The sequence below is a fragment of the Coenobita brevimanus genome, chromosome 102, assembly GCF_032717465.1.
Source record: "Coenobita brevimanus isolate Jiangsu-jjx chromosome 102, ASM3271746v2, whole genome shotgun sequence".
NCBI classification, from domain to species: domain Eukaryota; kingdom Metazoa; phylum Arthropoda; class Malacostraca; order Decapoda; family Coenobitidae; genus Coenobita; species Coenobita brevimanus.
In genome coordinates this window covers 1,553,524-1,567,553 of record NC_137055.1, presented here as the reverse complement: position 1 = coordinate 1,567,553, position 14,030 = coordinate 1,553,524, and the positions used below count along the sequence as shown (strand labels likewise).

The following is a 14,030-nucleotide window of genomic DNA, read 5'->3' as shown; positions in this document are numbered from 1 at the left end:
CTCACTCAATGTAGTGCTGCTCTCGGGTGTCTGCCTTTCCTCTCTTCCATCCTTCATTCCTTCCATCTTCTTCTGTCTTTCTTTCCTTCATTCTTTCCTCATCTTTCTGCCTGCGGGTGACTTTACATTCCCTCTTCTGTCTTTCATTCCTTCATTCTTTCCTCTTCCTTCTGCCTGTGGGTGACTCTACACTGAGTGACAAGCCAAATGGTTTCCTGTACACCAGGAAACCATTTACTACGCTGGGTGGTAACCATATAACCAAATTTTGGCGCCTGGTGATTTAGTGGGTAATTAAGGCGCTCAAAGCAGATTGAGCCGGTGAAGGTTTATATCCAAGGGATGGTTGGGGTTTACTGCTCACGTAATGCCACTCAGGGATGAGTGAGGTTGGTCACTCTCATCTTAAATGTCAGGACCAACTGCCTAGCCCCAGGCTCCTACACTCCTCATGGGGCAACGAAGGATTGGATGATGGATGGATGATCTGTGATGAGCATAATATGATAGAAATAAGTTGTGCTCACGACGCAATCAGTCACGAGTCTACTACGAGCCCAGAAGAAAGTGCTTGGATTGACTTAAAAATGGGCAAGCCACAATATTCACAGAAATTTAGAAAGGCATGGCTAAAAGACGAAAGGTACAAAAACTGGCTTCTCAAGGTCCCTGGAGATGATAGAAATGGATTTTGTAAAATCTGCAAGTGTACTTTGCAAAACTGTGTGACCTTGAGAAACACAGAAACACAAATGTAAGAAAGCTGCTGAGCCTTTTAGCAGAGTGTGACACACAGTTCTCCCATTTAAGAAACTTGGTGAAGCAAAAAAAGTGGAGGGACCTCTGGCCATGTTTGACCTACTGATTAATATTGACCTATTTTGTCAATATTATGCAGAAAAAACTGCTATAACTTGATTTTAAAAATGTGGGGGGGGAGGGAGGAGTAATATTCGCGACTTTTGACAAATTGGTTAGCGACATTTTAGCGACTTTTAGGCATGAGCATTGCAACATTTGAAAATGTGAGTTGGCAATCCTGATTCCTGTGCCATTCCAGTCAACCCTCTGCCCGCTCTCTGCCTCCACACATGCTGTGTATTAACTTTGCTTTTCTTTTTTGGCCACCTGACCCAGCCTATCCATGCCGTGCTACCTTGACTCAGCAAGATGGCAGAAGAGTTTGACCCAGGAGCAGAAGCTTGACGTGATCAAATGCAAGGAGAGAGGAGAACGTACTTTTGCCATCGCCAAAAAATGCCAAGTCAACAACTGACCCAGCGCTTGTTATGATGGAAAGGTACCTGGTCATGTACTGCAACCGATGGGAGAGGGAAGAAGTTCGAATCAACTCAACAAACACACACAAACTCTTCAAATTCAAGTTGAAGAATCCTCCAGTGTTTGTGGGTACTGAAGTCATTTTTAGGTAGGTAAATGTCCTGGGAAAAATCCTGGAAAATTGCCCCAGAAGGTGAAGTTGGGGCTGGCTTGGGTACCATGAAACCATTTAACATGTAAACATATGGCTGTATAACATGGATGGGGTAATAAAAGAGGTACAAGGTAGGGCAGTGGATGTTGGAGTGGCCCTGGTGAGAGAGGGCAGTGCTTGGAAACTCCCTGTACTGTTGTTTGCAGATGATACTGTATTGTTGAGTGAAGACAAAGGGGAGCTGCAAGGCTTGATGGATGAGTTTGGGAGAGTGTGTAAGAAACGGAATCTAAAGGTGAATGTAGGGAAGAGTAAAGTGATGGTCTTTGAGAGAGGTGAAGTCAGTGAATGTACAGCGAGGTTGTATGGTGAAGAAATGTAAATTTGTGAGTACGTTTAAGTACTTGGGCAGTGTGATGAGTAAGGATGGAGGTTTGGAGGGTAAAGTGCTTGAAAGGGTACAACAAGGAAGAAAGGTTGCTGGTTCCTTGAAAGCAGTGATAAGAAACAGGTAAGTGAGCATGGAAGTGAAAAGTTACATGAGAGTGTTGTGATACCAACTCTAACGTATGGAAGTGAAGCTTGGACGTTGTTGGAAGGACACAAGTCAAGAGTGAGAGCAGTGGAAATGAGTTATTTAAGAGGAGCCTGTGGAGTCACATGGAGAGACAGGCTGACAAATGAGGATATAAAGAAGCGTTGTGGTGTGGATGTGGATGTGATAGGAAGCTTTGGGAGGAACACACTGAGGTGGTTTGGCCATGTGGAGAGGATGGAGGGTGAGAGACTGATGAGGAGAGTGTATGTGAGTGAGGTGGAGGGGGGGAGGCTGAGGATGAGATGGAGGAATGGGGTGGAGAGGTATATGAGAGAGGGGGGTGTGAGTTGGGAGCAGGGCAGTGAAATGGCGGGGGACAGGGCGACATGGAGGCGATTTGTTTGTGGCCACCCCGTATGGGATTGAGGCACCTGGCAATAGATAGACAGATAGATAGGGACCTGCCAGGAACAATATTCGCGCGTTATGTGCGAGGTGACAGTATATGTTTGTCTGGTTGTATCTGTCTTTTTTTTTTTTTTTTGTCAATCCATCTATCTGTCTATCTATCAGTATCCCCTTCATCCACTGGCAGGGTTCAGCTGAGCTCATGTGTATCTGGTGAGTGGATGGTTGGAGATGGAGAATGAAAAGCAGTATTATGTATATTTGTCCATCTGTGTGTGTGTAATTCACCGGGTCGGTCAGGATCACGTTATGGTTTTGTGATCATCGGCATTTTACCCTCCCGGAAGAGAGCTGAGAGCTCATATAGTCCGATCTAAGGGCAAAGCCTTGACCTTCACACACGCACACACCCATCCTCTTGCTCAAGGAGGACAGTGACCACCCGCTTTGTCAGTGAAACTTTTTCGCATCCCGAGCAAGGCGTGAACCCGTCTTAGCAGATGCTAGGCGAGAGCGTTACCACTGCACCAGCGAGCGGTGTGTGTGTGTGTGTGTGTGTGTGTGTGTGTGTGTGTGTGTGTGTGTGTGTGTGTGTGTGTGTGTGTGTGTGTGTGTGTGTGTGTGTGTGTGTGTGCATGCGTGAGTGTCTCTCTCTCTCTCTCTCTATTTATCTATCTATCTGTCTCACCTTCATCCACTGACAAGCAGAGAGCTCAGCTGAGCACATATGAATCTGCCGTGTGGATGGTCGAAGGTGCAGAATGAAGTAGATATCGGAGCATCCAAACGCCGAGCCATGAACGTGCCTGAATGCCACAACTGATATAAATTCCGCCTTCACCCCAGTCTCCTCTAAAACCTCTCGTACTGCTGCCTCTCCAAGATCCTCACCTGCGGACAATTATAATCATTTCACTACCAAGTCTCTCCTGAACTGAATCAAATTATCTCATGGAAACAGGGCTGAATAAAGAGAGATATCATACAATCTATTCATTCTAAACAAAATATAAATAAATAAATAAATATATAAATAAAATGATGCTTCTAACCCTTGGATGAAATGAACATAATCATCACTTGACAAATAAAAAACGAAGTACCTGAAAAGATAAAATTTACAGAATTTTCTAACTATGCTGCTTTTACCTTAACTTCACCCAGAATTTTGCCCAGCAGTTTTTAGCTCATTGAAAAATAAGACAATACTGTACTGTGGCTCTACATCCTATCCACAGCACTTTTTTGTGGCTAAAATCACATTCTCATATTAATGTACAGTATTTTTACAACTCAATGCTCAAGAAGGAGAGATGGCAGTTTTAGAAGAAGTTATGAGTACAAAGGGAATAGATATCTCAACTATACTTGAATAAACTCTGTGATGGTGGCAAAAACATATATACTGGTAAATAAAAAAAATAAATAAATACTGTATAGAAACAATAATGCAATAAGCATTAAGGAAGATTTCATTATAAGAGAGTCTCTTGAACCTGACTAAAACTGCCTGGTGACTACAAGACTATAATATACTGTAAGGGAATTCTGTGTAAAAAATGCAATATCAACATCATTCCAAATTAGAACCATTAGAGTGCTACAATTACTGATAACCTTTATGGGTGAAAATGGGGTCCCTCAATTATGGAGCTACAATTACTGATAACCTTATGGGTGAAAATGGGGTCCCTTAATTATGGGTGAAAATGGGGTCCCTTAATTATGGGTGAAAATGGGGTCCCTCATATTTTGCCTATATGCACATCAGTACCTGTTGCTCTGTAATGACTGGATTTTGACCCATGTTGATACAGCATTTTTTGTAGACAATTTCCTCATCTATGATTTTCCAAAGTTATGTCCCTTTTCCCCCGCATAAGAAGGGAAGAGGGAGCTACTGCTTTCTGAAGCTTGCAATATTGATCCTGGGCTGTGGTAGGAAACACTATAAATCAACCCATTTTATCCAATGATGTAGGGCTTGAAACAGACGCCTTCATGTAGTGGCATCAATGCGATCAGGTGGCTGGTCATACAAACATCCCTCAGTTCCCTTCCTGTCTTTTCAAAAGGAGGATTGTCAACTACAGGAGAAGGCTAACTCAGCCCACACTCCACTGGGTCTGTATGCAGAGGAGCCTGAGGTTGCAGCAACAACAAAAACAACTACTACTACTACTGGTACTACTACTACTATAAATACTACTACTATTACCTGATGATGTATGACACTGATTATTCTTGCTATTTCTAGATCATTTTATGACATACAGAAGGCATCTCATACTGAAGGGGTTATAAGGCTACATCTAACTCCTCCAAATTGGTATGTCTCTCCAAAGTATAATAAGAGCCAAATGATAGCAATAATAAAAGAGAAAAACATCATCTGAGTCAGACTAAACCTTTGACTAAAGGATCTCCTGACTGAATACAGGGTAGCCCATATGTGGCACTCCACTAGCAACTTGCCTGATGTTTATCTTATGTACTGCAGGGATGGCTCAGCCTGTTGGTGTGGGTGTGGCAGTGGGTGAATGAAATGACGAAATGATTAAGGACAGACACTGATAATGCTGACTGTGCCGTAAACCACAACACATATGAAAGCACCTTGTGGAGCGAAGAGGGATATGTAGTATTCCTGGGAGTAACAACTGCAAAGGGTTACTTGAATCAGTTCTGAAGTCTCTCAATATCAGGACTTTGTAGTTTAACATTTTCTGAAGTTTGCAAGAATACAATACTATACATATCATTCTATCTATCCATCCATCTGTCTGCCTGTCTATATCTATTTATCTATCAATTCCAGGGAAGACCAACAGCAGAGAATTACTTGAATTGGTTTCTGAAGTCTCTCAATGTCAGATTTCTCTCTGTCCAACAATATCATCTTGTGTCAGCTTGAATAAAATTATCTATCTATCCATCTCTATATCTATCAGTCTATCCACCTATGAGTCTATCTACCTACCACCAGATGCCTTAATCCTGTACAGAGTGACCACAAACAAATCACTTCCATGTTACCCTGTAGGCCATAAAGTACTGCAATACAGTTAAAACAGACCTTGTTGATATTCCACACGGCCCTCAGACATGTTACAAAAATATTTCCATTAATGTGGTAGGTGGGGGCACTCACCATCCACTCACTCAATGTAGTGCTGCTCTCGGGTGTCTGCCCTTTCCTCTCTTCCATCCTTCTTTCCTTCCATCTTCTTCTGTCTTTCTTTCCTTCATATTTTCCTCGTCTTTCTGCCTGCAGGTGACTTTACACTCCCTCTTCTGTCTTTCATTTCTTTATTCTTTCCTCTTCCCTCTGCCCGTGGGTGACTCTCCACTGAGTGACAAGCCAAATGGTTTCCTGTACACCAGGAAACCATATACTACGCTGGGTGGTAACCATATAACCAAATTTTGGCGCCTGGTGGTTTTAGTGGGTAATTAAGACACTCCAATCGGATTGAGCCGGTGAAGGTTTATATCCAAGGGATGGTTGGGGTTTATTGCTCATGTAATGCCACTCAGGGATGAGTGAGGCTGGTCACTCTCATCTTAAATGTCGGGACCAACTGGCTAGCCCCGGGCTCCTACGCTCCTCATGGGGCAACGTAGGATTGGATGATGAATGGATGGATGGAATACCATCACACTGGTCCTTGAATGAGGCAATCCTAGCTCGTATCGCTGACTGGGGTAAAAATAATCTGGTTGTTTTTAATGCATCAAAGACTCAGTTCTTACGCCTATCAACCCGACAAATTCTTCCACAGGTATACCCACTAATGTTTAATAATACAGTATTCAGCTTAATCCTGCATCATCCTTGAACATGCTTGGGGTTTCATCTACTTGGGACTTATGTTGGAAAGATCATATTACCGTACATCTCTTGTAACTCTCCTCCTCTTACTGACTCCCTTCAGCCTCTGTCTCTTTGCTGCACTGTTGCAACTTTTTCTCTTTTCAATCGCTACTTCAATGGTCACTGCTCTGCTGAACTGTCTGCATGCATTCCTCCATCTCTACGAAGGGGGCGTAGCACCCGTCTAGCAGCAAACTCTCATCCCTTTTCTGTCCAACTATCTAATGCAAGAGTTAACCGTTACTCCCAGTTCTTTATTTATGTAACAGGTCAACTCTGGAACTGTCTCCCTCCGTCTATATTTCCTGCTTCCTATGATCTCCAGTCTTTTAAACGCAGTGTGTCCAGGCATCTCGAAATGAACGAATCTTGAATTTGGCTCTCTTTTGTACAGTGTTTTGTTTTTCTCTTGGAAGGAGCAATAACTGCGGGCTCGCAGCCTTTGGTTCCTTCTTCATCACATTAAAAAAAAATTAATTTGCAATGGATGGCAGTTATTAATGCTGAAGTGGTGACTGCCATACTGCAGAACTTTCGCCTATCAGAAATCATTTATTCCCCGAACTGCATCTCTTTGAAACTAGCTTCGCCAGAGTTACTTCCCACTAAACTTCAACCTACAGCTGTTCAAGTCCAACTGTTACAGATTTTTTATGAATGGAGAACACCTGTAATCTGGTGTATGGATTTTTTTTTTTTTAATTCATTTGTTTTTCCTTTCTCTGTTATCTAAGAAAAACAAAAAACAAACAAGAAGGTGTGTGGTGTATAAGAGGAATGTTGGGCATTGGGGATGTATAGAGAGAGAGAGAGAGAGAGAGAGAGAGAGAGAGAGAGAGAGAGAGAATAAAACTCTGTGATGGTAGCATGACTAAAACAAGTGACAATCACCACCACCACCACCTACCAGGCTCCACATAACCACCAGGCAGCTTCCAGTGTGGCCGTGCATAGAATCTCTCTCTCACCACCAAAACTTCACCATCATCGTTCACCACAAACGCACCCACACCAATAACATTATGTGCATATCTGAAATAATGGACTATTGTTACTATTATTATTATTACTATTATTAAGCGTTAGGAGGAACACACGGAGGTGGTTTGGCCATGTGGAGAGGATGGAGGGTGAGAGACTGATGAGGAGAGTGTATGTGAGTGAGGCGGAGGGTGGGAGAGGGAAGGGGAGGCTGAGGATGAGATGGAGGGATGGGGTGGAGAGGTATATGAGAGAGGGGTGTGTGTTGGGAACAGGGCAGTGAAATGGCGGGGGACAGGGTGACGTGGAGGTGATTTGTTTGTGGCCACCCCGTACGGGATTGAGGCATCTGGCAATAGATAGATTATTATTATTATTATTATTAATCATCCGGACCTCCTTTCCCACCCTAGGGCAGGGTGAGGAGTAGCAATGTCCAGACAGCCCAAATTTGCCCAATCCAATGGGCTAAGCTTCCATTCACTCATCATTCAAGCCCCTGGAATCTTGGCTCTATCGGATATGCCAAAAACATTCACCATGTTCTGTTGCTTCACATAAACATATCCAATTGAGTCAATCCAGACGCTGCCACGTTAAAAAAGGGGTGCCAAAAATCCCTGATCATGCACTTCTCACAACATTCATCCAGCCAGCTTAATATAATGTCAGTTCTCTAGTCTCACTGGCTTCCAAACCTCTCTTCCTCACACACTCATCCACCATATCTCTCCATCTTCTCCTTGGCCTACCTCGTCTCCTCCCTCCTTCAAATTCACTCAGATATACCTTTTTCACCACTATTGTTATCCATTCTCTCCACATGACCATACAATCTCAGTACACTCTCTTTGATTCTGGTGTCTACCAACTTCCTCACTCTACATCTTTCACGAATCACTTTTTTTCGTATCCTATCCACCCTCTGTACTCCACATACATTCCTCAGCAGTCCCATCTCCATTGCTCTTATTCCTGACTTTTCATTTTCATGCCACACCATAGTCTCACACCCATATGTTAAAGCTGGCTCTAACACTCCTTCATGTAAGCCTCGTGCAGCTGCAACACTCAAGCCTCTGTTTCTTATCAAGGCCTTCATTGCACCAGCTACTTTTCTTCCTCATGTCACTCTACTTTCAACTTCTTTTGCACATTTTGCACTCTTTTCTATCACTGTACCCAGGTATTTGAACTTTCTCACCAATTCCAGTCTCTCTCCATTCACTATAACATCGCACTAGGAGTCACTTCTCTCTCAATAACCATCACATTACTCTTTTCTACATTTACTTTCAAGGCACGATGCTTACAGACATCAGCAAAACTCTGCACTAGCAATACCTCAAAGTCTACCTATAATACCACTACATCTATAATGCACTTACTCATTACAAACACTGCACAAGATGGAATTACTTCCCATGCCCTTGTGGCAAACAGCACATGGCCACTCTTCCTCTTCTTTGACAGTACTGCCACCTACTAGATACCATCACCTTTGTTTTATGTGAATTTACTCACAAGACCTTGTGCTTCATACCGTCTCTTCACTTCCTAAATCCTTCCTCCACCTCCCTTTCATTCTTTGCAATTAACACCAAATCTTAAGTATACAACATCTCCCATGGAAGTCCATCTCTGAAGTCAGGTTAGAGGGCTCCAAGAACCATGGCAAACAATAAGGGGCTCAGGACTGACCCCTGATGCACACCAACATTCACACAAAACTCATCACTCAAATCTCCATTCACTCTCTCCTGGGTGCGAGCATCCACATACATAGCCATAACCACTCTAACCAGCCACTCCTCAATCCCAAGCTTTCTCTGTCAGAGTTCTTCTCCAAATCAACAATACAAAGTAGAGATCCCTTTTCTTTCCTACATATTTTTCCTAAAACAGTCGAACAATGAATATTGCATCAGTGGTCCCTTTGCCTGACATAAACCCAAACTGCATCTCATCAACATTTACTCATTCTCTGTTTATACCTTCTAGAACTCTATTACCTTCATTATCTGGTCAAAAAGTTTTATGCCTCTATAATTTCCTCTTACCAGAGCATCAACCTTCCCCTGGTACACATTTACAATTACACTCCTCAGGCAGTCATCTGAGACAACATACTCATTTATCATCATATTTATCAAACCAGTAACTAACCCCACCCCTATAATGCCTGAGGCCTTCAGCATTTCAGCAGTCAACCCAGACACACCTGCTGCCTTTCCCACTTGCACCTTGCCTATTTGCCTGCTCACAGTAGCAGCATCAATTAGAGGCCAAGGGCCAAACACAGGATCCGCTGACTACAAACCTTCCCTGTTCCAGTCAAACTTCTCATTCAGCAACCAGTTATAACACTCTCTTCAGGCGTGTTTAATATCCTCACTGTTCACTGCTACCTTCCTTTATCATTTTTCACACACTGCTAGCCCAGGATATACATGGTACCTATTCTCATGGTTCATCTCATCTACTACCGTAAATATCATACTCTTCTTGTCAACACTATTTAGACTTTCCAGTAAAAGTTTCTGAGACTCAGATTTCGGCTTGTATACTGTCTTTTTAGCCCTATGCATGGCTGCCATGCATTCCTCTTTATTACGACCCCTTTTCCATTCCCAGAAATTCTTTAACTTTTATCTGTTACTTATTTCAAGTTTTTAATTTTTCTTCTTACCTGTGTATTTTAACCTATGTTTCCTTTACTGCACATAGGTGTCCGGCAGCATGTGACCCTGACAGCTGCACCGCCAGTAATATTTCAGTCAATCAACCTGAGTATTAACAGAAGTGTGCTAACCTGGGTATGTTGTTTGGCTCTGATGTGGGCAGCCATCGCACCATCATAACAAACTGCAGTTGAGCGTGGTGGTAAACAAACCCATTCTGTGGAATAGAGGTTTATCATCATCATCACTCAAACCAAATTCATCACCATCATCATCACCCAAACCATAAACATCAGTGTCATCATCGTTATTCAAATCCTATTCCCATTCTTCACTGTCAGTGCTGCAATCATTATCATCAACCTAATGTTATACTCATTTATCATCAGCACATGTGGATAGGATGGAGGGTGAAAGACTGACGAAGAAAGTGTATGTGAGTGAGGTGGAGGGGGGAAGAGGGAGGGGGAGGCCGAGGATGAGATGGAGGGATGGGGTGGAGAGGTATATGAGAGAGGGGGGTGTGAGTTGGGAGCAGGGCAGTGAAATGGCGGGGGACAGGGTGACGTGGAGGCGATTTGTTTGTGGCCACCCCAAACGGGATTGAGGCATCTGGCAATAGATAGATAGACCACTATATTCCATTTATCCTCCTCCTAACCCTATTTCTATTCATAATCATATCTCTCATGTTGTTGTTGTTACAACAGACCATCAGGTCAATTAAACACCTCTAACAACAAGGCCTCATAGCCAACTCACGACTGTGGGTCTATAAGATGTAAGAGCACCACATATGGTGATGTTTCCTTTTGGATTACCACATCCTGACCCACTGCAGTGGAGGCGACAGTGGATTTAAGTTACTGCGGCCACAATGGTTGACAAGTATATACAGAATGACATTTTGCAATTCACTGTTGCCCCCACTACAATGTGTTAGGGTGTAGGAATCCAAAATGATACCACTGTATGTAGTGCTCTCACACCTTGTAGACCCACAGCAATGAGGTGGCTAAGAGGCCACACCCTTCAGGTGTTTAATCAACCTGACAGTATATTGCAAACTGCCATTCTGCATATATATATACAGTATTACTCATTTTACGATGGGGTTACGTCAGGTCATACCTTATCGTATACCGATTTTATCGTAAATCGGGAGCTTGAAACCCATTATAAAAGGGGGGTTATGTCAACTCAGCTTCCCAAAGTCACCTAACCAAGACTGAACCATAAATGACAATCCACTTTCATTCCTTCCTGTGTTGGTCAAAGTCGTCCCCCCCGAGGCTGGGGGACAGCCTGAGTCAGACAGGAACAGGTTAGGGGGAGGGGAATCTGGACCATACCTGCACCAACCTTAGCACTGGGACCCATACCTGCACCAACCATAGCATTGGGGTCTACACTGGCACTGACCTTACCACTGGGCACACAAATCCACAGTACAGTATATATATATATATATATATATATAATGTGGAAACCATTTACTATGCTGGGTGGTAACCATATAACCAAACTATGGTGCCTGTGGTTTAGTGGCTAATTAATGTGCTCCAACCGGACTAAGTCTATGTAGGTTTATATCCAAGGAGTGGCTGGGGTGTACTGCTCACATAATGCCACTCAGGGATGAGACTGGTCACTCTCATCTTAAATGTCATGACCAACTTGCCTAGCCCCAGGCTTCTACACTCCTCATGGGGCAACACAGGATTAGATGATGATGATGGTGATGATGATTATAATCATCATCATTATCATCAGGGAAAAAAAGCACCACTAAACTAAGCCATAAATGTGGTCTCCCCTACACTGCCTCTGCTGTGTATGTTCAGTCAGTAAAAGGGTGTGATATTATACAACAGATATCTGAGATACCTGCATATGAGAACCATTTGTATTTATGAAAGAAAGGGGAATGATTACAAGAATGTGTGTGTGAGGTGGTGGGAAGAGGGGGGAGAGATATACTAAGGATGAGGAGGAGGGGTATATAAATGAGGGTGGTGTGACCTGGAGGGAGAGGAGCTGTGTGGCAGGGGAAAGCATGAGGTGGAGCTTTCTAAGAGAGGAAGAAATCACCTAGCTATAAACAGATAAAAATGAAAAAAGTTGCAATACAAAAAATACTGTACATAACTATTGTTAAGGCCTGTCAGTATCTAGGCAGGCTTTGCTGAGGAGCTTATGTGTTGGTGCTGTGTACCCTCGGTGGAATGAAGCAGATGCGGCATCCACCCAGCAGCCAAAGCTCCTCATATTTCCCTGCACCTTGCTGTGGGAATGACCCTGGTCCAACCCTTGTAAGGTGCTGCCTACCACAAGGGGGTTCCAAATCCCCACATGGTGTATGTATTGTGCTTTATCTGGAAGTTGGCCCCACTGAAGCAATTACTTACTTGTGGTTGATGGGTCTTCTCAACCTTACAGACCATGGTTAAGTAACAAGAACAACAACACCAAAAGCATTTCTGCCTCACTAACCTTTGCCAGTATAGGAACCCACTCAGCATGCCGTAGGTCAACTCTAAACCACACACCGCGCACCTTTTCATTCATCCACTGGTGTAGTGAGGCTGGAGGGAAGAGTAAACTAGTTAGCATTACTGACTCACCACCATTACCATCATCATCACTGTTACTACCATCATCGCTACAGTTTTCACTTTAATCTGGCCTAAAACTGCCACCTCTCCATCTTGAATTTGTACATGAATATAATGCCAGTCACAAAAAGTGCTATGGAAAGCATGCAGAGCCCTAACATATCTTTTCCTGTCACTGAGCTATGTGAAATAAGTTGGAAAAGGATGAAAATCTAAGCGAAGATAGAGTAAAAACAGTTTAGTGCAATGATCATCACTACCATCGCCATCATTTTCACTGTCATTATCATCATTTATCACCATAATCAGCACCACCACTACCTTCAACATCATCACCACTATCATTATCATAATACCACTATTATTCTCATAACCACCACCACAACCACCACCAAAACACTTTCATCCCCATCCTAATGCTAATTCTTACTACAGTGCATTTCCTCTAACTTGACAAAGATTCCTAACTCATAACTTGACAAAGACACCCATTCCTAACTCATAACCAAGGCTCAACTTACTTTCCTGTAGCCATGACTAAGTTACTCCTCAGGTGAAAACAAATCTACTATAACATTTGGGATGGTTAATACAGTGAGGGAAAAAAAACTATGAGAATTATAATTTATGTGTGTATGGAAGACTATTGGTAGCAAATGGTTGGCAGTCGATGGTTGGTGGCAAATGGTTGGTAGTAGATGGCTGGTAGTAGGTGGTTGGTAGTAGAGGACTGGCAGAAGATGGTTGGTATTAGATGGTTGGAAACATATGACTGGCAGTAGATAGTTGGCAGTACAGTTGATGGTTGGTTATCACTGACCCTGGGAGGTACTACCATGAGAGTGAAGTATGGCTATAAGCTTGGTAACTAGCTACACAATCATCACTCTTAGACAGGAAATTCAGCCACAAGTAAACTGAGTTAAAATCCAAGCTGAGAATCTACCTATCTATCCAGAGCCAGACACCTTAATCCTATAAGGCATGGCCAGAAACAAATGGTCTCCATGTCATCCATATCACAGTCCTCAACAGTTTGATTGCCCTTCCTCAAATTCACACCCGATCTCTCACACATCTCTTCACTCCATTTCTTCATCTCCATCTCTACCCATCCCCACCATAACTCTTATTTTACATCAATTATAAGATTTCTCTCTTTTTCCAACAGTTTCTAGCAACAACTGAGATGTAATCTGCTGTTCTGGGCACTTGGTTTAGCTTCAACTCCACAGAAAACATCAGCTGTGCCTAACCTCAAACCTCAATATGGGGTGTCTTTATGAGGGAGCATGGCATCATCTGATTTCATGTAACAAAATGCATAACCAGATGCTGGCAACTGTTGACAAAAAGAAATCTCACATACCGGTATGTAATAAGCCTTTTTATTCTCACGATGGACTCTGAAGTGTGTGTACACATGGCTACCTGCCCGTCTAAATCTGACAGTGTTGATATTTACTAGGCTTCTAGTCACACATAATTCTGATAGTAA

General features: G+C 43.0%; 2 protein-coding genes across 2 annotated transcripts in view; both read right to left on the bottom strand.

The window, feature by feature from the left end:
• The window catches only part of LOC145415317 (trypsin-1-like), a 230,982-nt gene that overhangs the window by 56,340 nt on the left and 160,612 nt on the right, over window positions 1-14,030 (bottom strand). The window lies entirely within an intron of this gene.
• Window positions 1-14,030, bottom strand: part of LOC145415336 (uncharacterized) — a 34,892-nt gene that overhangs the window by 7,963 nt on the left and 12,899 nt on the right. Inside the window, exons 4-7 of the mRNA XM_080284613.1 lie at window positions 12,411-12,502; window positions 10,049-10,134; window positions 7,163-7,287; window positions 3,070-3,272 (exon numbers count right to left, since the gene is read on the bottom strand). Coding sequence (XP_080140739.1) covers window positions 3,070-3,272; window positions 7,163-7,287; window positions 10,049-10,134; window positions 12,411-12,502 — 506 coding nt within the window. The remainder of the gene's footprint in view (window positions 1-3,069; window positions 3,273-7,162; window positions 7,288-10,048; window positions 10,135-12,410; window positions 12,503-14,030) is intronic.